Consider the following 27,985-nt stretch of genomic DNA (forward strand, 5'->3'; position numbering starts at 1 on the left):
CCTTGGAAGGACGTCATATGGGCAGAAAACAGACAGAATTGATCGGCAAAACCACGCGCTCCGCAGCAATGGCAGACCGCCTAGCAGATTGCCCCAGCTCGATTGCAGATCAGTTGAGCTGTGTGACCACTATAATTCCCGCTCATTATTTCTCCCTTGTATATCTCTTTTATATGAATCATTGCCAATTTTGAAAGACGACAATATATTACATCCTCCACTATCTCGTGCACGGACCATTCGACGCCCCATCGAAGCTACCCCTCGGATCGTGTATATAGCGGCGACAATCCCGCGCGCTCTCGTGTCTCAAGTTCACAGCCTACCAGTGACCTGTCCGACCTACCAGTACAAACCTCCAGCCCCAATCGCGATGGCAGACCCAGAGATGGACCAGTTCGCACAGACCCGCGGCGCCGACGACCTATTCGATGATGAGATTATCCCTATCTCCACGGAACAACAACAGGCGCAGACAGAGGTCGCCACCCCCGAGCCAGAGCCAGAGTCACAGGAGACACATGTACCTGAGAAGCCAGTTCCTGAGCAGCCCATTCCACGTGGGGAGACTCCGCAGCGGGGCCGTGGAGAACGAGGCCGTGGAGAACGAGGCCGGGGACGACGGGGCCGGGGCAAAGGAGGGCGTGGTGGACGGGAGTCAGAGCAAAAACGGTCAGAAAGCTCTCCGCGTAAAAAGACTCCTGTCAATGCACCTGCTGCCGATGTGCGCGAGGCTGCTGCTTCGAAGCCGGAGAAGACCATTGAGCCTAAAGAGCATACCGGCCCGATCGAGGAGGGTAATGGTGAAGATGCGACTGCGAATGGCGCCGAAGCCCAGCGTGTGCCGGCTGTTCGCGGCGATCGGAGTGCCACTGGTGGTCTGAGAAAGGTGCGCCATTCCATTACCAAGACAACGAAAGTACCAAGCTGACCTTTTACTTCTAGCCTAAACTCACGGAAGAGGAACTATCCAAACGCATTGCCGCAGCGAAGGAGAACGCTGTAAAGAAAGCTGCGGCGCATGCTCGCGCCGAAGCGGATCAGGCATCCTTCATGGAGCGCGAGCAGGAGGCGGCGAAGAAACGTCGCGAGGAACTCGCGCACCGCCGTGTGATGGATACCGAACGCGAGAAAAACAGACAGCGCAAGCTCAAGGCCCAGACGGGACGTGAGTGGGACTCGCAGAAACGCGAGGAAGATTATGACCCCCGCGGTGGAGGTAGCCAATTCCGACGTGGTATGCATGGTGGCGTGTCTGGCGCCGTGCGACGAGACTTTGAAGAAGCCCGCTCAGAAGATGTCGCCGATCACTCTGGTGGTAACCGGGGTCGTGGACGTGGTGGTCGAGGTGGCCGTGACCGTGGATCTCCACGTGCTCCCCAGGGTGATCGGCCACGCAAGGGCCTATCTGACAGTATGTATGCAACACCGAGCCCTCCCGCGCCGGGATTGGATGATAAGAGTGCATTCCCGGCTCTGCCTGAGGCACCTAAGAAGACTGAGCCTAAACCTGTGTCTACACCGGTGACCAAGGTTAAAGCTGAGACTAAACCTGTGCCTAAGTCAGAGATGAAGATTAAGCCTGAGACTAAAGTTGAGACCGAAACCGCTCCTGCGTTATCCGAGTCACAAAAAGCAATGGACAAATTGGATTCGACATTCTCACCTATCACTGGAACTTGGGCCGACCAGTTTGAGGATGAGTGACGAAATGTCTCATTGGAATATGAATTTTGTTTGTTTCGGCTTTCATTGGTTTTCACGATTTTCTTTCTGCATTCACGACATGAAAAGATTCCTGTTTCCTTCACTTGCAATTTGATATCCCGCCTGTCCTAACGCCTTTATTGGTGGCTGAGATGGCTCAGATGCATAAGTCCTCCAGCATTACATATACGTATATTGCCACTCATAGCATCCACTGCTTTCTTGAATCATGACATTGGTTATATTTTACTTCTTGTTGATTTTAGAAGAAGAATAGTCAGCCATTTATGCGGCCTCTTTTCTTAATAGTAATCTGATTCATTTGGCTCATGATATCAACGACGTTATATCCATGAGTCTTACACAATGTCTTTTTAGATAGGCCATCCCAGGGTCAGCAAGGTCATCGACAGTGCGGGATGCATCGTCGTACTAGCATACCCGCATGTACATATCCACGGCAAGTATTCCATAGACCGGCGTTGGGTTGGGTACCAAGTCGGGTCCGATGAGCGGTAGAAGGATGTTGGTTGAGTTGTGAAACGCCTTCGTCCCAGGTCGAGGCTCGGGGTAGACTCGGTACCATAGTATGTGTCATTCTCTGTGACAATGGCAATATTCCCCCCTGCAGAAGGCGAGGCAAAAGTCATAGGTGGCGGAGCATCCCAGACAGACGTTGCAAAGAACAAAAGCATTGCAGAAGGCAGGGCGGGGTCAATATTTTCGAAAAATGATATCCCCTATTCCTGACGTTAGGTTGAAAAAAATTCAAGCTCCATTTCAAACGCCTTCTGAGGATTGACATCAATCTTCCCCAGATCCAACCGGATAGCCTTTTACTGAGCTGGCAGCACCATCAGTGTTCATGCCGATAGTTGCGGCATGTCTTCTTTTTGAAGAACCTCAGCCTCCAGGAATCTTGGAGGGTCTCCCATTCAAACGGTGCTCTGCGGCCCAACGTTCCATATCTGCGGCAATAATCCGCTGCTCGGGGCATGGACCGGCTAGGGAATGAAAGAACTCCGCTAGAGCATGAGACACATGCTTGTGTGCACGACCTGCAGCACATAAATCAGCATGGGTCAACTCGATAAGGTCCAAACGGCCCTAGAAGGCCCCTGTTTGCCACGAGGGATGATACATACGCATTTCACCCCTTTGAATCGATGGATTGAGGCTTTTGCGGATGGAATTGAGGAAGAGGTGGCTGTGGAGAGATGGTGGTGAGAGAAAAAGGAGAGAAAGAAGAGGTTGCGTGAAAACAACCGTCTGTTAGGCTAAGACCTGAGCTCATTTATAAGGACAAATGAGCATCCCTGCGACCACTTTTGGACACCCAAAGATCCGTTTCCCACCTTGCGGGAAAAGTCTCTTTTCCCTTTGCTCCTCTTCAGTCGTTATATGCTACTCCGGGCCATTTATGGGGTCATCACTCACGATGTCCATCTCCCAGTCCTGAAAGCCTCCTCTTCGGTGAGGATTTGGCCAGTCATGACTTCAAAAAGAATCGTCGACCCGCTAAGGCCTCTCTTCGAGTCTGGGTTGACCCAAACTCTGGCTTTGGCTATCTGCGCTGAAGTCTTTCAGCACGTTGCCGATGGCTGATCAGATAGTGGACATCATGCGGTGAAGCCCGACAAGGTTTGTTGAGGTCTGGGATTGAGCCTGGGGTCATAGGTAGGCGGACTCTTACCACCACCTTTGGGGGCTATGCGTATTGGATCTTCTGGGTCCCTGTTCAAAATAACTGGGCCTAGAAATAGCTTATTCACGGCCTCCCAGCCTTCTCTGCGGCATTATCTTAACTACCTATCGAGTCAGGGGATGTTGGACCAGCCACGCAGCTCGGTGGCGCCGGAACCATTTCCATCAACATCGCCCATAGATCCGGGAAATCGGTTTGTCTTGTCCCTCGGAGGTTATCAACTTTTCCTTCGTCGATATTGACTATCAAAAGACAGCCATAAACGGCATGCCGAATGCCCATGCAATGACTGGGTTGCAATTCGTCCTCGCTTTGGATAGATTTCGCTGTCAGAGTTGAAATCCATCGGCCACTTGGTCTATCTCTGCTGACCGAGTGCGATACTGTGTAGTTTAGCTTCAAATCCTCGCAGGACCCCCCTTTAGCGTTTGGGCGGAAGGAGATGGTCCTAGTTGTTGACTGTATTTGAGAGCCCGGAACAACGCTGACAGAGCTTAGAGGTAGCTGGATCTCGGATACAATTGATCCTGAATAGCTGATCACGTTTTTCTTCATCGCAATTGTGTACTGATGCTTTCTTCTTCTCGTGCACCCAGCTTTTCGTCTACACCAGCAAAAGCGTTTTGGACACCTGTATCTCAGCCTTGGTCAAAAGTGCTGACATGTGAAGGGCGATCAAGGGGGATTTGGGAGATGAGAAAAGGCGCCAGTTCCATAATTGGCTATGCTTAAGGGCTGCGGGAGTATGCGATCGACACATACGGAAGCAGTGGATACACTATGCTGTTTCAACGGAGATGGAATTATTCAACAGCTTGCAATGGACATCTGGACTCATAGCAAGCGTTTTGGTAGTGACAGCGGCCCGTTTCGCACCCTTGGTAGGAGCTGTAGGGGTATATTTTCCCTCAGCCCCAGCAGGAGCTTTCCTCATAGCAGTTACCCTTTCGTGGCAGCAACAGTCTTCGTCATGACGGAAAGAGCGTAAGGCGATTCGTGCCAGAAATATGGGCAAGAAGAAGAAGTAAAAGCAAAATGGTCGAAGTAACGATGCACGTGGTTCTTATACCAAATAAAGTGGCTGAGTAGGTCAAGCTCCAGCCTATCGAGAAACGGGGGCTTGTCTCTTCCTTCACATATTTCGAGAGTCATTAACTATCAAGAGCCCCGAAAAGATGGGGATCACGTAATAAAAAAACAAACGTTGTCTTCGGAGGAGAGCAGGTCCGACTCGGCTGTAGAAATATTGTCTGATTTGGGCGACGCCGGTCTGGACTGCTCCCGCTCGCCGGCTAGCGATGCTAGCCCAGTCTCGTCATTCCTCGAAGTGGTGGAACATGTCTGTTCGTCGTTTTTGTCGTTTCATGTATGAGGAATAATGTATGGGGAGAGTAATGAATAGTATAACCTCAACCGGGGGCCACCCTCAAAATCTCGAATTTGGTAGCTCGGACCGCTCTCTCGATGTTGTGACTTCCATTTGGACTCTGAATGGGGCCCCAAGGGAGAGGGGATGCGTGGATTTGATAATCAACATGTCTCTTGCTCTTTGCAGGTTAATTGAAACAAGTAGAATGGTGAGATGACATGATAGTAGTGGGAGACGATGGGATAAGTCAAGTTTCAAGTGAGCCTCAAAGATTAAAGAAAGAAGTGCAGATGCAGATGTGAAGTGGAGATGGAGATGGGAAGTGAAAGCCTTCCCAGGTGTGAAGGCATCCAGGCATCCAATAGAACCCAAAAGGATATTTTCCCTTTATACTTACCTCTTCTCAGTAGATGAGGTAGATTCCACTGACTTGATAATAGATATTGGGAGGGCGGAGTAGGAATTGTCCACACAGTTAGACTTAGAATCTGAGGACCTGTGGAATTGATCCGGAAAACGACCGCCAGAAATTGCCGCCTTTCCTATAACTTCGGACGGCGTGATGACCGCTCACTAACCTATGAAACTTTCTGCATCTAGCACTACGAGTCATCGTATGCCGATGTTGACGGCTTCAATAGGTTGCTCCCATTTCCACTGGTGATTAAAACGACGAAAATGGCTCCCCTCCAGCCAAGTCAAACTCCCTTCTACTTCGAAGTGCGAGTATGTGACTTCTATCCCGGCGAGAGTGATCAGGAAGACTATACCGGAAGTGAGTATGGTGATTTTGAGATTTTGATCAACTCAACCTTGGAAGCTGTCAAAGATTTTGATTGATAATGGAATAAATATGATTTTCAAATATGAGTTCCCTCTTCGTCATTCATTCAATTCCCTAGCTTTCTATCTCTACCTGTTCATGTTTACTCGAGCTTACATATACTCGAGCGAATCCTGTATCATTAACGCTCCCTATGACTAGATGCCGACTAGATCCCACAGAAGTAATTCCCATGAGGTAGGGATGTAATCAAATTTCTTGATCATCTTACCGGGCGTGATAGGTGAGACTGCATTCCCTTGCTTCTATTCTCAGTGATGTATCTAGGGTGCGCCGCTTTAAGGTATCTGTCCTAGCCTAGCTCTGCCCTGCTGGTACCAACAAAGCGTTGGCAAATGACATGGAAATTCGGTGATGTGATTTTCGAGGTTAAAGACGATGAAAAGTTCCAATTAAACCATATCAGATTTCGATTGCCTATATAGAAGGTCCACGTGTAAGGCTTTCCCCCTGAAGTGGATGTGATTGGTCCATTGTTGCGTCAACTGGCAGATGCATGCAGCCAAGAAATTTCCCGACAATAAAACGGTTATACTGGGTAAATGTGTGCATGAAATGTGAGTTACGAAGGAGTGGCTAGATAGAGGAGAACAATAATATACCTACCAGAACTAAGAGCTCTTACTATCATGGAGTCATCTAATACAGCTTCAAAGAGAAAAAGAAGCAAAGAAATGAGAAAACAAATATCCTATGAAAATAGCAGAGATAGACACCCAAACGAGAGATACAGAGGAATGTGATATATATTCCGGAGATGAAAGTGATATTCATAGTTGTTAAGTAAATATAGTAAAGACCAGTCATCGAAATTCCGCCGGAAATCCGGGGATCCCCGTGCAATTTGGAGTGCATAGGTAGCTGCATAGGCACAACCTATGGCTAAACCGGTAGAGCTCGGTTACTTAGTGCCGATTGAACCGAAGAACTTCGTGACTAATGAAAAACCCCAATTTCCCCACAGTGTCAAAGTGGAGTGTTAAAGGGTTCTCCTATTCTTCTTTGATAATGGCATATATATATCGACATGAGTTCAACGGAGAAGACAGAGGGCGCCCAACTACACTCACCGGGCAATTTGGCGCCCGAAAATGAAAACCAACATGAAGACGAACATACACTCCCGGAAAAACGAGTCAACGGCGGCCTCGATGCTTGGCTAAATGTCCTCGCGGGTTTCTGTGTTTTTGTGAACTCTTGGTTCGTTTACATCATTGCCATATTCTCCTTATATCAAGCTAATCTCTGTTCCAGGGGGCTATTGACAACCTATGGCGCGTTTCAAGAGTATTACCAGACAGTCCTTCTATCAAATGAGACACCATCCACAATCTCATGGGTGGGCAGTATCCAAGGCACTTTAATTCCATTAGTCGGTCTTGCCACGGGGCCATTAGTTGATGTCGGATACTTGCGCCCTCTAATCCTAGCCGGAAGTTTCTTGACTGTATTCGGAATGATGATGACCAGTCTCGCCACTTCATACTATCAGGTAAATCTACAATCAAACATCAGAAGAGTATCATTTTCTGATAAAAACAGGTATTACTCGCTCAAGGATTCTGCGTCGGAATGGGAGGCGGCATTTCCTACATCCCAGCCCTCGTCGTGATCTCAACGAGTTTCACCACAAAACGCCCAATCGCCATCGGCTGCGCTTCAATCGGGTCTAGCGTGGGGGCCGTCATTTTCCCGGTCATGTTCCGCCAACTACAGCCCAAGGTCGGCTTTCCATGGGCTGTGCGTAGCATAGGTTTCATCAGTATGTTCCTTGCGATTATATCATGTATAATCTTGTGTCGGCAACCAGGCCAAAGAAGCCATGCGAGAAGTCTTATTGATTGGAGCGCCTTCCGCGAACCCTCGTTTATGATGTTCTCGCTCTCACTCACGTGTGTCATGCTCGCCTACTACGTGCCAATTTTCTATATCGCTTCATATGCCCGCACGGTTGTGCATACCAGCACTGATATTAGCTTTTATATGGTTGCAATTGTCAACGGCACGTCAGTCATTGGTCGTGTGGTTCCATATCTGCTTGTTGCATATATCAAGCCCATTGGGATCTTGATATTCTCTGTGTTAGCGTCGGCGATTGCGATGTTTACTTGGATTGCGGCTACCGGCACGGCTGGTTTCATGGTCTGGGCATGTTACTGGGGAGCTCTTAGTGGTGTTTTGGTTACGGCGCCGACTTCCATTGTGGCACATCCGATTTTCTGTCCGGATTCGAGCTTTTTGGGAACTCGTTTGGGTATGATGTGGGGGATATCGTCTTTTGGGGCGCTTGCTGGAACTCCGATTGCGGGTGCTTTGGTAAATCTTGATACCGCGGAGTTTTTGCGCGCTCAGGTCTTTGCGGGGTGTATGATGGTTGGTGCTGTCTTGTTGCAGGTTTGGCCAACTTTCAGGGTGGTTCGGTATGATCTGGAGCATCCTCGTAAGAAATGAGACTAGAAACTGGAGGGCAAGAATGGCTTTCTGCATCAGCACAAGTCAAGTATATATGCTTCAAGTCCAAATGTAATAGATCTAGTCACATGTACATAGCAACGTCGTTTTTCAAAGTTCCACATTTTACATCACCTAGGCTAAAAGGATCATAGTATCGAATTACATCGTCAAAGACAAACACCGCCGCATAAGCGGGTGTCTATTATTCCACTCATCAATCAATGCCCCAAGAGAAGAGCTTCAATATGCTGGTGCTGCCTTTGCTGGGCCCAAGAAAGCGCCGTTCAACCTATCACGTCCTCCAAATCAACATCTACCCCACTTCCATCAGCGTTCCAACAACGGCGATATGGTTCCTCCCGGCAGCTTCAATCAAGCATGTTCTTCTCTTAGAATTCTGCATGTCCTTGAACCATGCAGCAGTCTCATTTTCAAACAGAAGTTGTACGGCACGATCGTGCCCGTACATTCCCGCTCAGATCAGGGGAGTACGCCCAAATGTGTCAGTCGCATCTGGAACGATGTCATCATGTCTCAACAGCAGCGGGATAATCGTTTCACTTCCTTCCTGCGCGGCCCAAGACATGGTGCTGGGACGGTCACAATTGAAATCATTGACATTGATATCCTTTCGTGCGAGCGACTCGACAATAGTCCAGAGGTTCAATCTTTTCAATACCCGCAGTGAAATTATAGCGTTAAGTCATTCCAGGAGGTGATATTATCAGGAAAAATTGTGTATCGGTCAAACGGTTAATTATAACTTACTATATACAAGCCCTTTGTCCGAGCTGGGACGGCTGGGGCTGTGGTCAAATCCGCTATGTTTGTGAACTTCATGGCGTTGAGCAGTGCGTAGTCAATGTCAATATTTTCCCTGCCGTAGAATACTTCAGGCACAGTGGGAACTCTGCTCAATGATTTGTTGGAGTCACTAGGGGAGAGTTGTATCGAAAACCTCGGCACAACAATGATAAAAAGAACTGCTGGTAGACCAAACAGTTGGCTATTTGTATGTGGGCAGATGACTACACAGCCCAATATTAGATTATAAACACCCCCTACATCAAGTTCCATCAAAAACAGGGTATTGAGCCTACGTGATATTGATACATGTGATTATGTACCTTTATGACGGGCCAATCACAAAGGCAATGTATACTCATTATGACTTCATCCGGGGTCGTGGCAAGGATTAGGTCAAGGCGAAAGAACATATATAGATCCAAGTGAACGAGTAATTCAACTTAGCTCAAATTCCCACTACCTGTACAAATTCAACTACAATTATACCCACCTTCGAACGAAGTTTTCCCCACACATAAATTGTGAGTATACGCGCTTATTTATATAATGCCGCAACCTACACCCCTCTCATAAATTTATCGCCTCGGAGGGTTTTAGCTACCGATATGGATAGCTTGCTAATAACCTCACATAGAGTTCAAACTAGCCCGATATCAAAATGGGCAGTGATAGCAGTGCTCAACCCACACCCGCTAACGATGTTGGCGGCGGATCAGGATGGGGCGACAGACTCTGGCTAGGTGGCAAAAATGAGGGACCGGGTCACGCAGAGGTACGTGATTTACTATTGCCAGGGTAGCTTGATAGTGTATGCTAACCAGTTCTAATTCTCATATGGCAGGCCACCAATCCCAGATCAACAATGGGCGACTTCCTCGCGTTGCATGAACAGAAGACCCGCGGGGAAAATAAGTTCCTTCAGCGTGAGAACTTGGTCGATACCAATGTTAAGCCTATGAATGCCGAAGGAGAGCCGACTTGCGCCATTGAAGATCATTCTTTTATGAACCATAAGGCTGGTGATCCGGATACTTATCCTGGATGGGGTACATTTAAGAAATTTTTCGGCAGGTGAGTTCCCTATTTGTCTTTTGAAAGACGTATAGGATGATTTGTTCTGACCAAATTCAATTTAATGTAGAGGATAGAACGGGATACCCCTCGGGGTGAGATGAACTTATGGATTTGCTATACTGTGAGCTTTGAATTTCTATGTTAGTTGAAAATTGAACATCAACCTGTCGAACGCGTTCCAAAAATGTAAAAGTTTAAACTCTAATATAGTACATAAACAAAATCCTGTGATTTTATAACAACCACTGTTATTAGCCCCGAGAGATTGAAACCTAGAGAGATGATTTGACCTGAAGTTTTTCAAGTTCACCCAACGCGCATCCAACCGCATCAACTGCCATTCCATACCCAGCCTGGAATCCCGTTCCTCCAGCGCCGTAGTTGTGAACAACGAGGCCCTCTCGCTCCGAATCATCGACCTTCACGACTTCACTGGCAACTCGAGCACCTCCCTCTCGTGATGGGCGCAAGCCTGCAAATGCCGCGAGGATCTCTGTTTCGGGTGATTCAAGCTCAGGTAGCATTGCCTTCGTCCGGGATAAGATAGACTCGGTTTCCTCTCCAAGTGTATCAGGCAAGCTATAACATTTAGTTCTCGAAGCAATAACAGAAAATGTTTGGATCCATTTGACTCACCCAACTCCCTTCTGCATATATCCACCTAGAATGACATTACCATTCGAGTGTGGTCGTGGAATAATGTATGTCTCATAATCCTTCCCGTGTCGCATCACATTTTGGTTGACGTGTGCTGCCTTGGCCAGTAGAATTTGACCTCTGGTGGGGTAGCACTTAGGGTCCTCGACACCCTTCAGGGTACGAGCAGCGTTACCGGTGCAGTTGAAGACAATCTTTGTGTCCTTGCTGAGGAAACCAGAGGTAACACCAGAGACCTTTTTACGGATGACACGCACTCCGTACTCTCTAAGTCTTTGGACAAGATAGCGAATATGCATCGGGGCATTCAGGGTTACTGTGGTGAATTTGACACCACTTGCAACGCCTTCTGGTAGGTCCTTCTGAGGAATCTCTTTGTACTGTAGTTTTCCATATTAGCAACAGCAACTTCAATCGGAGGACTGATTCCTGGTAATCGACTCACATCCTTCAGATAGCTAGCCATGGAATCGAGCTTCGTGCGTGACGGCATTTCATCCCAGTACTCCGTAGAAGGTGTTTCCCGAACAAATGCCTTCATGCCATCTTGTGCGGCAAGTTTGAGGAGGTGTTTGTACCCAAGTTGATCCCATCGCAAGGCATTCTTATCGCTTGCAGAAAGAGCAGAGAAGTTTGCGCCAGCCCTAGATCGCATTAGTATGAAAACATAAGATATCTACAAATATTATCGAGGTCGAGCAGACTTACCATGGCGAAGTATAGTTTATGGATGTATCACCCGGGAGGTGCTCAGCTATGATGGTTGTTTGACTGGCATAGCCTTGCTCGGCAAGGACCAGGGCAACATTCAGTCCAATGATGCCAGCACTTGAAAGAAAAATGTTAGTTCTAATCTATTAGGCTGGAGTTAGGTTTCTTATCGAGCACACACCCAATAATTACCACAGATTCGCTCTTCATTGTTAGATTGTTCAAAAACTCTAAAATTGCTAGGGAGTCAATTCGTCTTTGAGGGCGCCTTTAAACAGAAAGCAAGAACTTCTCAACTTCTATACCTTCACTTTGACTCATTTAATTTGATATTCTTATCTTGTGTCTAACTTTCAATTTAGATGGGACGAGTAAACGAACGCCTATCTCGGAGACGCAGATTGGGGCCACTCCGATTGGCGGCATTAAACTGTGGGGCTGGCGGTGTAGCTGGTGATTGGTGCCCGTGATTCTAGCGTGGAAACGTTTGTATATCTCAGTTGATAAAGGCCAAGGTTAACAGCATACTGGGGAAAGTGGATACCAATCAAAGAGTACATATCTTGCTTCGGACTTGCCACACTTGTGGTGTCCCATTTGGGACAATGGTTGGAGATGTTGAATATTTTGAAATTGAAAGTGAAAAAACATATTGGTATTATCGAAAATGCTAGGATACCACATATGGCATATACCACTTTGGTACAAACAAGTTGAGGCTGCTACAAAAACGCAGACGTAAAAGTACATAGTGGGTGCCAATGCATAGAGATCTGTGGAAGCGAAAGCTGGAGGAGCTATCGATTCGTGCAAAACATCTACTTGAACGTATTATAGAAGAACGATAGGTGTAAGAAAAATATGCGAAAATATTTTGATTATATACGCTACTTAATTAAACCGACTTCTATGCTTCACTATGTTTGCCATAATCAGCAACTTGTGTAACATGTTGGCCATTTCCCTCGACTGGGACTCCATCGAGTCCCGGGATAATCGGCTCATCCAAGTCACTCTTTCTGAAGCAAAGGAAAAAGATACACCCCGCCACGAATCCCACAATTGCGAGAGATCCATACATCCAAACAAGCTTTGGATCTTCCGAAACTGGGCTTAGACCAATGCAGATAGCCGCCGCAATGCCGATCATAAGCCAGAAGAGTGCGGAGATAAAAGATCGCAGGCTAGAATAAGTTGTGATTAGTTTGAGTTGGACGGTATCATGGGGTGCGGTTGACTCACTTTTTCGGGGCATGTGTGAAGGCAAGTTCCAAGCCAGTAACAATAACAAAGGCTTCGGAGAATGCGACGAAAATATATGCAGGAGCTTGAATCCACACGTGGATGCTCTTTTCTGGGGATATGTAGATGTAATGCTGTAGCACGCTGGCGTAGACCATGGAGATCGAGACAAGAAGGAAACCGGCGAAGATTCGACGGACGGGGCTGAAGTTGATCTTAAACTTGCGAAGGACTGGATAAACGCCCACTAGAGATAGATTGTTAGCGGATGTTTTTTGGTATCGTCACGTCAATACTCACAGTCAAGAAGTGGAATAAAGATACACAAAGCGATCGGGTCAAGGTTTTGCAGGAGATCGTTCGGGGTTCCGTGCAACGCCATTTGTCCAGCTTGTGAGATAAGGTTGTTCCAAATCTGGACCCAGCAAACAAAGTAGAAGGGGAAGAAGATAAACATCTATAGTATGTGTAAGTATAACTCGGTGCGGGGGTATTGAATATCGACTTACTCTGCAGCTCTTAAAGCCACGGCGGACGTCCGAGACGTACTGATCCGTGTAGCGCGGAGAAGACGCAAAGGGATACTTATTTAAACGGCCTGAAGCCTGTAGAGCTGATGGCTTTGCGTCTTCGAAATTCTTCTCCTGGCGAGCAATGTTCATGACCTTGCATGCATCAATAATAGCAGATCCCTGAGGAGGAATCTTAACATATCGCTTCTGTCCAGACAAGAAGACAATACCCGAGAGAACAATTGCGCTGGAATACATTAGCGAGTGTAGCATATAAGTGTCTCATCCCAACTTACATCAATGGGATCAAATATGCAAGCCAGAAAGAGTGCTTTGCCTCAACATTGACTGTAATCAAGGGGGAGAGGGCGCCAACATTGACGACCCAGTAGAACCACATGAAAAGTCGCTGCACAGTCAATTCAGGGTCAATAACCACACGCTCGCCTGATTTAAGAGTCTTCAAAACAGGCTCTGCATTTTGGTATTGCTCGGCGCACATGGGAGTCACGTTGGCCTTAATTCCACCTGTTCCCAGACCAATGATGACCATTGCAGCAACCAACCCGCCAAAACCAGCGTCGCTCTTGAGGCCAGCTGGCGTCGCAGTGGCAACCAGGACGGTCAACCCGACGATATAAATTCCCAGGGAGATTGTGATGGCTTTGAATTTGCCGACATATTGATCTGGTGGACTGTTAGCAATAATTCTGCTAGATCCAAAGGCAATGGGTATCTTACCAGCAACGATCGCGCCGATAATTGTGGAGGCATAAGCCCAAAATTTAAAAAAGTTTCCAAGAGCGGATGCGGTTGATTGTCCTCTGCCTAGTGCGCCAGGGAGACCGGAGCTAGGATCATAGGGGTTACTATATGAAGAGAAAGAGATTAGTTATCATTCTAGAAATATCCACGGATGTCTGAAAGGCCCAACGTACTTGATATAATTTTGCATAGGACCACTAAGGCCAAAATAAGTGAACCGTTCGCCAAGCTAATATCTCAGTGTTAGCGGGCTTCACCACGTGGGAGGTGGGGTAACATACCTCGACGACAAGGATTAATAGTGCGACACGTGGGAACTTGTCAGGAATACGCCGGAGTCCAGCATGGAGACCAGTAGGAGACTGGTCAACTTTGCCCAGTTCCTCTTCTGAGTTTCTTCGGTTATCAACTGAGACAGAGTCCATCCCGGTGGATATAATAATGTGTAAAGTGATGTGTGAGAATAGGAATTCTTCTCTACATGTCAGATCAGAGGAAGGGCGTTTTAATTTAACCATCTCAGTCAGAGGAAGGTTCGACATCGGGAACGAATCCGGGGTGCAGGGCCCACCCGAGACCCGCAGATAGGAAGACCCCCACTCCGATGCCTATCGCTGAGATCGGCGCCGATAATCTGGCCGATGCCGCCAACCGGAGTCCAGCATTATATCCGAAGCGTATCGAAGGGTAAGTGACTAAATTAGTTAACACTGCGGCTTTTTGTTTTGATTAATTTTAGGCGTTCGCTTAAGATTGACCATTTAGCATCCTTTCGTCTTTACAATTCCTCTTTATCGCAAACCTAATCGCTCCTTTGACACATAACAATGGCCAGTACACAAACACCAGTGGAAGAGAAGGGACGCTTGTCTATCCCAGACAAGCTCTTGGGGGGATTGGATCTCGAGTGGGTAGAGCTATGGGAAAATCATGGCAGCTCCATGGTGAGAGCCGACGAGCTATCTCTTGAAGAATATCGCAAAAGTCCTGCTACATACAGCTTCACCTACCCAACATGCCCTGGTAAGTCAAATCTATGAGCTTCGGTCATTGAATTGGGGTCTCAAACAAGTACTGACTATGATCAAGGTCCGTCTGTTTTCCATGTTGAGGATATCGAGATCCCGGTCACTCAACCGGCTGGAAAAATCATGATCAGGGTCTATACACCAGAAGGACCAGGGCCATTCCCTGTTCATCTGAACTTCCACGGAGGTACTTATATTACGGCACCGCACTTATGCTCTCAAGCGTGGAATTTCTGACTCTAATTCATCAATTCTAGGTGGCTGGGTCCTTGGCAATCTCAACTCTGAAGCTGCTTGGTGCAGGCACATGTGCAACAAAGCCCAAATTAAAGTTATCGATGTCGACTACAGACTGGCTCCGGAGTTTCCGTACCCTACCAGCATCTACGATTCATGGGATGCTGTGAAATGGGTAAGTACATTTCTCAATGTCATTTGAGGTTTGCTTCATTAACACAGAATGTTTGAACAGACAATCGCCAATGCCTCTAGCATCAACGTTGATCCATCAAGTGTTTCTATCGGAGGCCTCTCGGCTGGAGGTCAAATGACCGCAGTAATGGCACACTTCGCCCGCGACGAGGGCATTGATCTCAAACTTCAGTTGATCATCGTTCCGGCGACAGACATGCGCTACTGTCTAAGGACCCGAGAGCTTAACGAAACCACTTGTCCCTACGAAAGTGTCTTACTATACCACGATGCCCCTTGGGGACCACTAGGAAGAGAGCAATGGTTCCTGAAGTATTGGCTCGGCGATGATGACGGTAAGCTTTTCTTTCTCTATTCCCCCTTGCAACTCAGTTGCATGTGCTAAGGTTTTTCTAGCTACCCAAGAAAGAATCTTGACCAAAGAATGGATCTGCACACCTGTACTTGCTCCTTCATTCAAAAACCTTGCAAAGGCACATATCATCACAGCAGAGTTTGATCTTGAGCGAGATGAAGGAGAGTATTATGGTAAGCTTATGCAAGAGGCCGGGAATGATGTCACAATGAAGAGATACCCAGGCGTGCCACATGCATTTGGGCACTTCAATCACCCTGAAAGGGGACTCTCGCAGAGCTTTGTGTATATCGAAGATACCAGTCGACTACTTCGACAGGTCCACTTTGGCAAGAGTGAAGAGTAATGCGAACACTATGTATCCAAAAAAATAAGAAACAGAAATGCTATTTCGCTCAAGCTTCAATTTCACTTTAGCTGGATTATGTCTCAATATATTGTTCAGTAAGTATATCTAATCTTTTTCTATTTGCCTTGCTTTTGCCTATATCCTAGCTATATCCACATTTCCTAGAAAGTCCCAATGTCGTTCGTCCTTACATCCTAGGCTCCATACACCTGGTCTTGAATTCCATAAAATCACGAGGAATGCTATGACAAATCTTTTTTCCCGAGGTCGGCCCGGGATATGCGGGGACAAAGTTATCGGGACGATAACCCTAAATTTTTAATTCGCGTTAGTCACAACCACGCCTGCCCAGGCATGAGCTTGGAATTTATTTGGTTATTATGGGTTGGTCATGACGCCCAAGGTTTTGGTCGTGGGATTACAAGATTTTCTCAAATTACTAGTGGGAAACTACTTCTAGTCGCTATCATTACCTGCAAATTTTACTTGGCTTTTGATAGTGTGGATGTACCGCAGGCGTCTTCTCAAATTGATACTCGAATTGGTCATGCTCATCGATCTGGGCAGAAGGTGGCGCGCAGCAAGAAATCTCGGAAGGAGAAGAACAGTTCGTATATTCCTTATGTAGAGATGTAGGGCGACTAAATGGCAGTAGTCTTAGAACAAGAGCATTAGGTTTCGGCAGTAGGCGTGCTGGTGATTACAGCAGTCTTGGAACAATTTCTCGTAAAATCACAGTTCATACAGGATCCCTTTCGAACTAGTATCACTTTCTCGTTATTAACGTGAAGCACTACAATCCGGCACGAAAAAAATCCCCTTGTATCACTGGCACGGTCTATGCAACCTTCCCCCTTAGGATCCACGACTTCGATAGTTTGTCCGGTAGCGGGCTCCTAGCGCTTGCCGCTTCGCGTGTTATATACCTGTCGCACACCGTCATGCTTTTTCCAGTCCACCGCTCATCCGTGTACCACGATCCTCTCCACCATGCCATTTCCGTTGCTATTCCAGTGCATTTCACGTGTTTGAGGGTCACCTGGCCATCTCCGTCGAGTCCGTCAGGCAAGTGTGGTATCGTCCTTTTTTAGAGGCATTGTAGGGCTCTTTGATGGTGAAATTGGTATATAAAGGGCTGTAAGTTAGTTTAAAATATCCAGGAAGTAAGCGTTGTTTCAATGTCAGAAAGTTGAAGGAAAGTGATAGCGAGAATAATCAGTAATACGAACTAGCCACGAAGGAAAGATATATCGAAAGATTTTGGTAAGAGGAAGAAGTGAAAGAATAATCATTGTTATTCAATGTAGGATAAAGCAGGGCATTTATACCCTGATGTTTGGCAAACAATCCGCTCCTGCAAGCAAATAATAGGAGATAGGGTCATGCAACAATAATAAATTATGATAATCTAGGGCACGTCCATGTTGAAGAGCGCCCAGCAACCTTCGGGTTTGCACGTGGGCCCGGGGAACAAACCGTATTAGATAAGCCTTGAAGAGTGGATACAGTCACGTGGGATGTGGGACCGGCATCGGGCATGGACTGTATCCTCGTGGATCTCTTGAAGGGTTTAGCCACTAATACATGTACTCATGAGAATTTCCTCAATGAAAGGATGTCAGGTCGAGCTCGTAGGTACATGAGTAAGCGAGACCGCGCTTGTGATGCCTGTCGGGCCAGAAAGGCAGCTTGTCGCATTGATCGAGCACCTCCCTGTTATCTTTGCACACTTCATGGGAAAGAATGCACATTCCTACAGCCGACCTCGAGGCCACGCCAGACCTTTCCCGAGGTAGTCAGCTCACAGATTCCTCAACACACTGAGATAAACTCACGTTCAGAGCTGCATGAAATTTCACCAGTAGGTGACTCAGGTCACTACGATATCTCAATGTCGATTGATGGCGATGGGGTGAGTCATTCAGTCACCACTGCACCTGATGGGTTCCATGATTTCTTCGATGGATCCGGAGTATCATTAACGGGTGGCTTTGGAGATGGCACATGGCCAACTGGATTTAGTCCAGGGAGCTTCATCTATCCATCCCCTGGGCTGCCAGGGACTGGTCGTTCGGAGGATGGAGGTTCATCGCAGGCCACATGTCTGCCGTTTTCTATGCAGGAGACTGACTCGTCAATTTGCCTTGATACTCAAGATGTAATGACACCACAATTACTCGGCAGTAGTGGCGATATGGACCCTTTGCTGATGAGCCGTTATCAATATGACACATCTGGGGCTTTTCATTTCAAAAATCTCAATATCCAATCTGTATCCTCGGGAACCGACCCAGCGCAGTTTTTACTGTCGAAACCATCAATATTTGCTGCCAGCAGGGAAGAAAATGGATGCGATAACGTGTCTACGTTTGAATTGAGACAGGAACTCGAATCTTTGGTCCCAGGAGATATCGGTCTCAGACTAATCAACCTGTTTGAGCGGATTGTCGCACCGGATTACCCAATACTTGGTCCACCAGGCCAATTGAATCCCAGCACCAGCCCGCCATACCTTCTTGCGAGCGTGTACTTAATAGTCGAACCATTCACTAAATTCGACGAAAGACTATGCATTGATCTCGCATATGATAAGCCATCAGGTGTGGCGCTATACGCGATTATCAACAAAGCACTTCCATATGAGATACATGCACCGAAACTTTGTGTTGTACAGACAATGCTTCTTTTGGCCATTCGACCATATCCAAATCCAATTGTATTGGATAGTGGCTTCAAATGGTCCCAACTCGCAAATCTTATTGGTTGCGCTCACACCCTTGGACTACACTTGGATCCAAAGTCATGGCGATTACCTCCATGGCAAATCGCCCAGAGACGTTGTCTGTCGTATTTCATTTATTCGACAGACAAGTGGCTTGCATTGAGCCTTGGTCGGCCACCTCTATTGCATTATGATAATTGGCTCGTGATAAGCCCTAGCCTAGACGATCGTCCGGTCGGTGGACTTGACCCTGTAGCCTGGACGAACATCATGAAGCGAGCGAAACTCGACTCTCTGCTTGATCGTGTTCTAACGCAATTATAGTAAGTCAATCCTCATTTCCATTCTTGCTGTTATCCGCAACTCACCAACGTTAGCTCTCCTCGTGCCATTAATACCATTGGTACCGACTGCGAGAAGACTATCGCATTGACTGGGCCACTACTTGAAGAACTCTTCTCATGGCACAGACCAGTATCTGCATCATCGACCGACTTCAGATCATCAAATCAAGGCAGACCAATCGGACTAGAAAGAACACTCGAGATGAACTACCATTATATTCATCTTAGTATCTGCAGGGCTATTCTTCGACCATTCCTGCAGCCAACTGTCGAAAACTCGAATGAAGCCGACTACATAATGGCGCGTGAACAAGCCCGGATCCGAGCAGAAACCTGCATTTCGGCAGCAGCAGAGTTTATCCACGAGCTACGCCCAGAAGACCTTGAGGCTCTATGGCCGGCCTGGAGTGCAACTGCATTTTCGTCTATCTGTTTCCAAATCCTGCACATGGCTGCCAGCTCCGTTGATAGGAGCGAGGCAGATAAATGGGTTACTTGTCTGCACAAAGTGCGCCGTGATATGCGCCTGAAGGCTGATGTTCTGCCTTGTCTCCATCTTGGCCTTCTGCGGATTGACTCTATATTTTGGAAGGGGATTTATAATGTGTTGCATTTGGAAGAACATGTTCGACAAGCATTTGCGTCGGGTTCAAGCATTGGTCGACCTCTTGGTATAGCTGGTCTAGCTAAGTGATCATGCATTGCATTGATATGTACTATTAGATTCCGAGTACGAGATTAGAGGCAGCCTTTGTATGAATAACCTCCTCGGTGCATCGATTGTAAGGAAGTTTGTGACATTGGTCTTTGGCCTCGATATCGCAGGTCCTCACGTTCTATATGAAGGAGGGCAATAGAGAAGTGAAGTTAGGGGTTTTACAAGTCTCTTATGGGGCCACGAAACTGCTAAATATTGTAATTGTAATTAATATATTCAGATATGAACTAGTCCACTTTGGTACCCTTTCCACGGAGTCGATCACGAACAGCCACCAATTTCCCCAGTATCCGGCCTTTCAAAGTCTGGGCGCCAAGAGCGGCAGCCTCATCCAAAGAGACAACTCGTCGAACCAGGATGTTGAAGATAGTTCCGAAAGCAAGTGCAATCACGGTACTAGTGAGAATGATCACATTGTAGGGCATGCTGAAATCCGGGGTTGGCAATTGAAGCAGCAGACTCGTAGAACGGATGTAGATTGGCGCATTGTGTGCCGGATCCAGGATCCGAATTACTGCAGGTGCAACGTTGAACCCTCGATTGGCATCCGGTGGGTACTCGGTGTACCGAAGAATGGCTTTCTCGAAGTCGTAAGTCAACGTGACAGTTGATGCAGCGGGGACAGACAGCGCCAGTTCTAATTGTGTTCCGCGCTCGCGATCAATGGCGGGCCGGTAGTACGTCTCTTTGACGATTTCAGAGGCTGGGACCTCGCGCAGGACTCCGTCGTGCCCTGTGATCGTTGCGCGCAAGGTATGTATATATGGCCGCAAGAACCACGGAAGAGACTCGAAGTAGATGAAATCAACTGCGCTGGTGTTCGATGGATTGCCAAAGATAATGCGCATTCCACCGCGCTCTTGGCCATGCCCAACAATAGTTCGCTCCGCGTGCAAAACAGGCTCCTCCAGCGGAACTTCCGTGTTCACTGGCTGCTGCGGAATGGAAAGATCAAAGGAAACTGATGGCACCAATTTGAAGCAGCGCGTAAAGCCATCATCTTTCTTGATTTCATCAGCTCCCTCGGATATGAAGACACCCCGTTCGTGGGGCACCCGAAGGCAGACACTTTGGTCGCTAGATCCATCGAAATCTGCAAGAGGGCAAACACCATTGATGCTTCGCCCAAACACCTCTGTAAGACTCCACGACTTGTCGTTTGTCTTTTCCAGCGGGTAGCAAGTATCATCTGAGTTGTAAGGCTTGGAAGTATCACAAACCAACTGCTCATTAGGCACAGGTCGAGGAATTGGGTTCGCTAGATCTATGTTAGCATTCTTGGGCCAGAGTATACCGGCGTAAAATACGTACAACGAGAGCGCTTGGACCGGTCAATATCCAAGACCATGTCCACGGTTTGCTCGATCTGAACCACACATTCTCCGTCTGCAGAACAGACCGGCTGGATATCCACTGACATACTCTGCCATGCGGCATCGAACAATTTGTGTCCATCAAAGAGCGAGGAGATTCCAGCCTTGCCTTTGCAAGGAAGTAGCTTCAAGAAAGGGGTCAAATTCTCTGTGCAAACTACCTCTCCGGGAAGCGTTCCATGCAAAAGGTGCAGTTGATCGGCAGCTGAGTGATCCCCAGCTGGTTCAAAAGAAACCACAGGTCTAGTGGTCCGGGTCGAGTCCACGAAGTTCAGCGAGGCGCAAAACAAGCCAGAGAGGGACTGCGTCAGGGTGATCCATTTGGCAAAAGCCCTAAGTAAGTCAGTACTGTGTGCTTTTCGCGAGATATTTCGAATGAGAAACATACTCTTCGTCACCCGGCGCATCAATCCACGCCCAAAGCTCGACGCCAGTGCCTCCTTCTTTACTGCCGTTCCATGGTCGTGGACCCCAGCTTTCAGCGTCCCATCTTCCTGTGGTGAAGCGGAGGTGTAATTCTTTTGTATGAGCGTGTTGGAGGATTTGACCAAGAGCGCGAGGCAAATATCTAAAATGCTGTTGGTCGAATGATTGTTGTGATGTATTGCTTCGGAAGTTAAAAGAAGCTAGTAAGGAGGACTGCGGGAGTGGCTGTAGGAGGAGATGCTCATGATAGTCCGACGATGCAAAGGCAGAGGAGCTCCATAATGTAAGAATAAGTGCGACGAAAGGAAGTGAGAATAGTGAAAGGACCGTCATGACTTCATGCTTGCCGGAGCTCGGTCTTCGTCCATGCGGGTATCACTGGTCAATTGGCAGGGGGTTTTGGCGGAGTGATGGGCATAAGTTGGCTGTATCCCCAGAAAATCAGACCTAAGTGATCACCAAATCAATAGAAAAGCTCCGCATCGAAAGAATGATCGAAGCCAAACTCCAAAAGCCCCGGGATGTCCATCTGGTCTGTTGACTGCGGAGCCTCACCGCCTTCCTTGGCGCCAAAAGCATCAAAAGCGAAAGACTTCGTCGTTTGCCGCGAATCAGCCCGTTGACACAATTTCGTCTTTCCTTTCCTTTACAGTCTAGTGTATCACTATCAACATGGCAGCAGAACAGAGAAAGCTGCTTGAGCAGCTCATGGGAGGTATGTTGTGCTTTTTGCACTTCTCGAAATCTCCGAGCTCCAGCACACCCCGACAAGTCTCCAACTAGAGCTAACATTGCTTCTGTTTATAGCTGATCAGCTCATTGGAACTGGCGCACAGGGTCGCAATTCCCAACTCGCAATCACAGACAACAAAGTTTGCCGATCCTACATTGTTGGCACTTGCCCGCACGACCTGTTCACCAACACCAAGCAAGACCTCGGACCTTGCCCGAAGGTCCATAACGAAGGCTTGAAGACGGAATACGAGACTGCACCTGCCTCTGAGAAAGCGAAATGGGGGTTCGAATTTGATTACATGCGCGACATGCAGAAGTACATTGACGACTGTGACCGCCGAATCGACACTGCGCAGCGCCGATTGGAAAAGACGCCGGATGAGATTCGCCAGACAAATGACCTGGTATGTCTAGCTTTACTTCTATCTTCGATCCCCCAACGAGAGGAACTCCGAAGGGCTTTGCTAACATCTGACGTAGCTCAAACAAATCGCCGATCTTTCCAACACAATCAACTCCGGTCTCCAAGAAGTCTCGATTCTCGGCGAGACAGGCTCTGTCGCACTAGCCCTCAGTGAAATGCACAAAGTTCGCACCTCCAAGTACCAGAAGGAAAGTCTTGAGCGCGATCTCAAGAACCTTCAAGATACCTCTGGTCCATCCGGCCACCAGAAGTTGCAAGTCTGTGACGTTTGCGGTGCTTACTTGTCTCGTCTTGACAACGACCGCCGGTTGGCGGATCACTTCTTCGGAAAGATGCACATGGGATACTCAGACATGCGCAAGAACTGCAAGAAGCTGAGCATCGAGCTGAAGGGCCGGGCTCCCCCAGTTCGTCACCACGAAGAAGATGATAACCCTTACACCTCTGGTGGTCGTCCCGGTGCTGGTCGGGGTCGGTATGGCGGTGGTGGTGGTGGCGGCGGCGGCGGTGGATATCGTCGCCGTGGAGGTGGCAGATGGTGATTTTCGTTGTCTTCCCTTCATTCTTGAAGACTTGGGCTCTGGGCCCGTTGCATAGCGCAGGCGTTTTTACTTATTATCTCGTGTATGATGCTCAGACGACGGTTATCATAGGATAAGTGCTCAATATCCATTTCATTTTTCGTGCTTTTCCTTCTTGTCGGTATATATCCCACAGCCCCATAAGTATCAGAATCGTGTATAGTATACATGGTCTTTCCTCTCCTACGATGGAATATCTCGATGTTGTTCTACTAATCTCATAATAGAAAAAGAATACAGAACTAGTGATGAAATGGAATTCAGTGACTACACCACAACGCAAATCGAGGTTAAACCGGCCGGCTACCTAAAATGATTACCTTCGAAGCTAGAATTAGGGCCAACACGGTGGAAACCAGAGTAGCCAGGGTTGCAAAAGGATTAGCTTATATTTATGAAAATATGAGAGTATTGATTATGGCCTTTTTTCTAGAACAAGAAGAGTTAACCAATAGATCCATCCGTGGATGGCCTATAACATCCCAATTAGTCCGCGGTGAGGTTCCTATGGTTCGACGAGGCGATACTTTTAGATAGCAGGCGTGATTTCGGTCATGTTTCGTCCAACATATATGCAGATTCATTCGTCCTTTTGCAATATATCTTGCCATACCATACAGCAGCCTGTTGCCCGAAAACGCTCTTAAGATGAGGGACAATCAAACGTTCCCCAATGATCCACAGCAGGAGGAAATCGGCTTGGAGAAGTCAGGAGATATATGTGCTCTTCAAAGACACCGATGGGACGTATGGCTCAAGCAAGACATCAAGGACTGGAAGCTTGACTTTATAAGGGTACTTTTCATAACCGAAACTCGGCTGCGCGAGAATACTCAACGAGAGATGATGTTAAGGGAGAAACTGCAAAGGCTAGAGGAAAGTCCTACCCACTATAAAGCGGCCGAGATCCAGGATCTACGGGACAAGATTCAAATTTCCTCGGAGCAATACTGGTGGAAGGAACGATTTTGGTGGGTGGTTAGGGTTTCATTCCTAGATAGCCCGTTCACGAGAGGCATCGACTTTTGGCGTTCAGAGCCGAAATGGTATATGCATCGTGTGCTTGTTGAAGACTGTGCTCCAATGGGAGGATGTTGCGGAAGAAATTGTGGATGTTGTTCAAGCCGCGAGAATATACTCGGACGAAAGCTTGCAGCTGGTCATTGCACTGTTGAATGTTCTTGTTGTGAGAAAGCTCGGGGATTTGAACTCAGCCCTAAGCTTAGGTCGAGACTAAGAGAGTGGCCCGACCCTAAGAAGAATTATGTACACTATCGTCGCATTAGGAACATCTCTTTGCTAGGGGTGACGGGTGGAAGTTGCAAGAACCCACTGGACGAGATTTAGAGCTAGACAATGTGTGAAAAGAAATCCGGATCATCCGTCCGAATGAATGGGATGACTACATAGGTATCTACATTTCGGATACGGTGTGGAATATTACTTCTACGAATGTAACCTTGACTTTAGTAGATGGTTTCAATTTGGCAACAAACTCATACACATGGGAATCCAGGGCCAAGCCATATGAGAGAATGGCACAGGGACCCCAGTAGAAGCGGTTTCATTTGAGTAGAGAACCAGGAGACATAAAATTTGAAAACATTTGACGGTGGGTATTCCACTTTCCTAAAACAAACCCTTTTCCCATCCCTGGAAACTTCAGTCCCGAACACCAGACTAGCACTGCGCAGCCTTGTAAAGGAAATACAAATGGGATAAACTGTACAGGAAAAAAAATGGCTATCATGGGCATGGCTTTATTACACACCCTGCTGAGGCACGTGGCCATTTGCTTGGGTCTCGAATAGAGCCTGCATCAAAGTATCGTAATGAGCAGCGGCAGCAGGTTGGCGGGCCAGAATCTCGCGGACGACACTCAGTTGCGCCATGTCCACGTTAGGTGCAGTCTTCAGAAGTTGCTGAATGGCGGGGGCATCGACTTGTGGGCCGAGGACTTGCACCGCCGCAGGGAGACCAGTCAGAGCAGGCTGTTGAGGGGTGACCTGGCCTTGCTGTACAGGGACCGGTTGGCCGTATTGTGCGGGACTCGGGTTGAATCCTCCGAAGTGGGAGGGAGGAGTGGGCGCAACTCCAGCGCTGAACTGAGGCTGTTGGGGAGTTGCTGCGACTGTGGGGCTCGCAGAGACAGGTGGCTCCTGACTGGCCTGGTGGGATGGCGGCTGGACAGATGAAGGGTTGGATTCGCCAGTCTTGACGACGAAAATGGTCAGAAGCATACGTTGAGTAATGGGTCCCTCCAGCGAGATGTTTTCAAGCAGTTCAATGAACTCGGGCATCGTCGTGGTGCCAATCTCCATTGGCACAATGTAGGTGTCTTTGACTGTGGACAGCGGGTGCTTTCCAATGACGCCATAGCGCCCACGACTATGGAAGTAGTCAAACATTTTGTCGAAGCCTGCTCGATCCTCAAGCTGATCAGGACTGTTGATTGCGATCACAGACACATCGGTGGACTTGCTGAACTGAAGGCCGCACAGATAATCAGTTGCCCGTCTGATATCGATACGGCCATCAATAACCAGTGTGGAGGGCGCAAGTTGGCTCCATGGGATTCGGCCACTTAAGTCCGCACCTCCCACGTGTTTCGCGGACGAGGAGAACTCTCCAATTGGAGGCATGGTTACCTTGCCGCGCCAGATGGTGCCGTCGTCATCGAAGTCTTTGGGCGAATAAGGAGGTGAGTAGGGTTCATCGTCGCGCAAGAGCTGATCGATCTCTGCATCTGCCTGCACCCTGCCACTAGGCAGTGGCTCATAGATGGCGGGAGCCACTTCGGGGAAGACGTGGTCATGGTGAGCACCTTCAGGCGATAGACCCCGAGCATATCCATCTGTCTCTGTCTTTGATTGCTGCTGTCCCATCGGGCTGGTCGGGCTTTTGTGGGCTGGGCTGCCGTCATCGCCCACAACGCGACGGGGTCCACGGGAGAAGACAGACTCGTTCGCGCCATGGTGTTCATCCTCGATCAACTCTTCTCCTTTATGGGTGCGTCGAATCCGAGGACCTTGCTCCTCGACAATGGTGTGGTGTCTGTCTGCTTCTCGCTTGATCTCCGCGTCTTTCTGTTGCAGTTCTTTGCTGGCCATCTCCCCCGTCGTCATCTGAGCCAGCAACTTAGGGGAGAGACTACCTATGAGCAGACGATCTCGCAGAGAAGCATTCTTCTTTACATTGAACATGATCGACCGTAATTGTGCCTTATATGATTCATTAGGCTCGCCTGACCGTCCGCAGATACTCTCATACATGGCATCCTCAATCGATATAGCGAGTTGCTGTGCCACGTCCTCCGCTGACTGGTTCGCACGCAAGGTAAAGGAGCCTGCTTTCTGGGCTGCAGTAATCTGGTCTACAAACAACTTAATGAGGTGTGTGGCCACACTCTTGCGAGCAGGCATCAACTCCTCCAAGGCTCCAATGGCAGGTGCCTCGGGCGTAGGGTCTGTCTTGATTTGGGGTCCAGTTGCCTCCGGGGCAGCTGCTGGGGTAGGGTGTGGGGAAACCCGTTGTTGCTTGACCTGTGGTCCCTGATAGAGAAAGAAGTTAGCATTTTGAATGTCATGACTGAGTGAAATGGAAGCGTGTACATTTTCTGCCTCCACTGTCTCTTCAAGTTTGCGCTTGTTGGTGCTGGATCGCCGAGAATCAATAGCATGGCCATTCTTCTCAGGTTCGACCGAGACGGATACGGCGGGTGCAGGAGAACCGCCGGGACCTGGCGTAATGGATGGTGCAGTACGAGCTGGTGTGCTAGCGTCTGTCCGGCTCTCACTTGGTCTTCCTTTGCGGCCTCCCTTCTTGCCCTTTTTCCGCTTGGACTTCTTCTCCTCGGCCTCTTGGCGACGTTTCTCGGCAAGCTCTTCCCAGGGTTTCTCGCCTGCGTTGATCTTTGCCAAGAGCTTTGTGTGATTCTCTGGTCGACATTGTTCGCAAAAGTATTGATCTGGTTCTTGGCCTTTCATGAATGTGAGGCCCATGCAGTCGTTGTGTTGCCATGCTGAACATTGATCACAGCAGATCATATCGCGCTCCACATCCTCTTCCTCTTCATATTCACCGCAGATACATCGGATTATCTCTTCTTCGCCTCCCTCGCCTTCACTAGGACCGGGTGTGGGTTCGGCGGACAACTTCGCGCTCTTTTCTTTCGGACTTTTGCTTTTGCCTTTTTTCGCGGGATCATCTGGTAGCTCGAGGTTCTTGTGTTGGCCTTTGGTGGCTCGGCCGGAGCGTCGGGGTTCGTCTAATCTCGCTGTTAGCATGGCCTCTGGTAAATGATCCACAACCCTAGACTTGGGGCTGCCCTCCCACTCTCAAGTGATCGGATAGCAATGTGTGTAGTGATGGTGTACGATAGCTTACCGGCCATGATAATGGTCTTTCGTCGCGTACTACAGCGCGTGAAAGGATAATAGGTCTCTTCACTTGCTCGAAATTCGGGTGTTACCCCAGGCTGACAAAAGTCTCTACAAGCTCAAGGCGCTAATGTAATACACAAGAAGACGGCAAAACAGCGTCACTGTCTAGCCCACAGTTTTGCTTGATCGAATAAAAGGACCGATCCAGACTCTGCGCAATATTTCTTGGACTGGCACGCGGTGGCGAAGAACGCGCTCAAGCGGGTGTT

The 27,985-nt window shown here is 48.2% G+C and overlaps 12 protein-coding genes across 12 annotated transcripts; 7 read left to right on the plus strand and 5 right to left on the minus strand.

Moving 5' to 3' along the window:
• Positions 1–373: 373 nt before the first annotated feature.
• N7517_001542 (uncharacterized protein) lies at positions 374–1,707 on the plus strand (the record flags this gene model as incomplete). The annotated part of the gene is made up of 2 exons (XM_056719272.1): positions 374–889; positions 946–1,707. The coding sequence occupies 2 exons, from the start codon at positions 374–376 to the stop codon at positions 1,705–1,707; spliced, it is 1,278 nt and encodes a 425-aa protein (XP_056583407.1).
• A 4,945-nt stretch (positions 1,708–6,652) lies between these two features.
• Positions 6,653–8,076, plus strand: N7517_001543 (putative MFS monocarboxylate transporter; the record flags this gene model as incomplete). The annotated part of the gene is made up of 3 exons (XM_056719273.1): positions 6,653–6,825; positions 6,880–7,117; positions 7,168–8,076. The coding sequence occupies 3 exons, from the start codon at positions 6,653–6,655 to the stop codon at positions 8,074–8,076; spliced, it is 1,320 nt and encodes a 439-aa protein (XP_056583408.1).
• A 478-nt stretch (positions 8,077–8,554) lies between these two features.
• Positions 8,555–8,919, minus strand: N7517_001544 (uncharacterized protein; the record flags this gene model as incomplete). The annotated part of the gene is made up of 2 exons (XM_056719274.1): positions 8,555–8,747; positions 8,855–8,919. 2 exons carry the CDS (start codon positions 8,917–8,919, stop codon positions 8,555–8,557), a joined length of 258 nt encoding a protein of 85 aa, XP_056583409.1.
• A 625-nt stretch (positions 8,920–9,544) lies between these two features.
• N7517_001545 (uncharacterized protein) lies at positions 9,545–9,961 on the plus strand (the record flags this gene model as incomplete). The annotated part of the gene is made up of 2 exons (XM_056719275.1): positions 9,545–9,658; positions 9,728–9,961. The coding sequence occupies 2 exons, from the start codon at positions 9,545–9,547 to the stop codon at positions 9,959–9,961; spliced, it is 348 nt and encodes a 115-aa protein (XP_056583410.1).
• Positions 9,962–10,232: 271 nt separating this feature from the next.
• On the minus strand, positions 10,233–11,538 carry N7517_001546 (FAD-dependent oxidoreductase; the record flags this gene model as incomplete). The annotated part of the gene is made up of 5 exons (XM_056719276.1): positions 10,233–10,539; positions 10,597–10,997; positions 11,063–11,261; positions 11,326–11,445; positions 11,510–11,538. The coding sequence occupies 5 exons, from the start codon at positions 11,536–11,538 to the stop codon at positions 10,233–10,235; spliced, it is 1,056 nt and encodes a 351-aa protein (XP_056583411.1).
• A 697-nt stretch (positions 11,539–12,235) lies between these two features.
• Positions 12,236–14,272, minus strand: N7517_001547 (Major facilitator superfamily domain general substrate transporter; the record flags this gene model as incomplete). Its single annotated transcript, XM_056719277.1, has 8 exons — positions 12,236–12,512; positions 12,571–12,817; positions 12,871–13,027; positions 13,080–13,329; positions 13,379–13,769; positions 13,824–13,951; positions 14,021–14,076; positions 14,129–14,272. 8 exons carry the CDS (start codon positions 14,270–14,272, stop codon positions 12,236–12,238), a joined length of 1,650 nt encoding a protein of 549 aa, XP_056583412.1.
• Positions 14,273–14,674: 402 nt separating this feature from the next.
• Positions 14,675–16,008, plus strand: N7517_001548 (alpha/beta hydrolase; the record flags this gene model as incomplete). Its single annotated transcript, XM_056719278.1, has 5 exons — positions 14,675–14,870; positions 14,937–15,062; positions 15,133–15,287; positions 15,348–15,642; positions 15,704–16,008. 5 exons carry the CDS (start codon positions 14,675–14,677, stop codon positions 16,006–16,008), a joined length of 1,077 nt encoding a protein of 358 aa, XP_056583413.1.
• A 1,894-nt stretch (positions 16,009–17,902) lies between these two features.
• N7517_001549 (fungal specific transcription factor domain-containing protein) lies at positions 17,903–19,771 on the plus strand (the record flags this gene model as incomplete). The annotated part of the gene is made up of 2 exons (XM_056719279.1): positions 17,903–19,056; positions 19,111–19,771. The coding sequence occupies 2 exons, from the start codon at positions 17,903–17,905 to the stop codon at positions 19,769–19,771; spliced, it is 1,815 nt and encodes a 604-aa protein (XP_056583414.1).
• Positions 19,772–20,022: 251 nt separating this feature from the next.
• On the minus strand, positions 20,023–21,927 carry gpi16 (GPI-anchored transamidase subunit GPI16; the record flags this gene model as incomplete). Its single annotated transcript, XM_056719280.1, has 3 exons — positions 20,023–21,053; positions 21,107–21,501; positions 21,557–21,927. 3 exons carry the CDS (start codon positions 21,925–21,927, stop codon positions 20,023–20,025), a joined length of 1,797 nt encoding a protein of 598 aa, XP_056583415.1.
• Positions 21,928–22,266: 339 nt separating this feature from the next.
• N7517_001551 (LUC7 domain-containing protein) lies at positions 22,267–23,295 on the plus strand (the record flags this gene model as incomplete). The annotated part of the gene is made up of 3 exons (XM_056719281.1): positions 22,267–22,309; positions 22,402–22,733; positions 22,810–23,295. The coding sequence occupies 3 exons, from the start codon at positions 22,267–22,269 to the stop codon at positions 23,293–23,295; spliced, it is 861 nt and encodes a 286-aa protein (XP_056583416.1).
• A 687-nt stretch (positions 23,296–23,982) lies between these two features.
• On the plus strand, positions 23,983–24,571 carry N7517_001552 (uncharacterized protein; the record flags this gene model as incomplete). Its single annotated transcript, XM_056719282.1, is given in 2 exon segments — positions 23,983–24,312; positions 24,332–24,571. The coding sequence occupies 2 exon segments, from the start codon at positions 23,983–23,985 to the stop codon at positions 24,569–24,571; spliced, it is 570 nt and encodes a 189-aa protein (XP_056583417.1).
• A 526-nt stretch (positions 24,572–25,097) lies between these two features.
• Positions 25,098–27,727, minus strand: N7517_001553 (uncharacterized protein; the record flags this gene model as incomplete). The annotated part of the gene is made up of 2 exons (XM_056719283.1): positions 25,098–27,601; positions 27,721–27,727. The coding sequence occupies 2 exons, from the start codon at positions 27,725–27,727 to the stop codon at positions 25,098–25,100; spliced, it is 2,511 nt and encodes an 836-aa protein (XP_056583418.1).
• Positions 27,728–27,985: the final 258 nt, after the last annotated feature.

This window comes from Penicillium concentricum, assembly GCF_028827145.1.
Source record: "Penicillium concentricum strain IBT 3081 chromosome Unknown utg000001l_segment0_segment0, whole genome shotgun sequence".
In the NCBI taxonomy this organism is placed as follows: Eukaryota; Fungi; Ascomycota; class Eurotiomycetes; order Eurotiales; family Aspergillaceae; genus Penicillium; species Penicillium concentricum.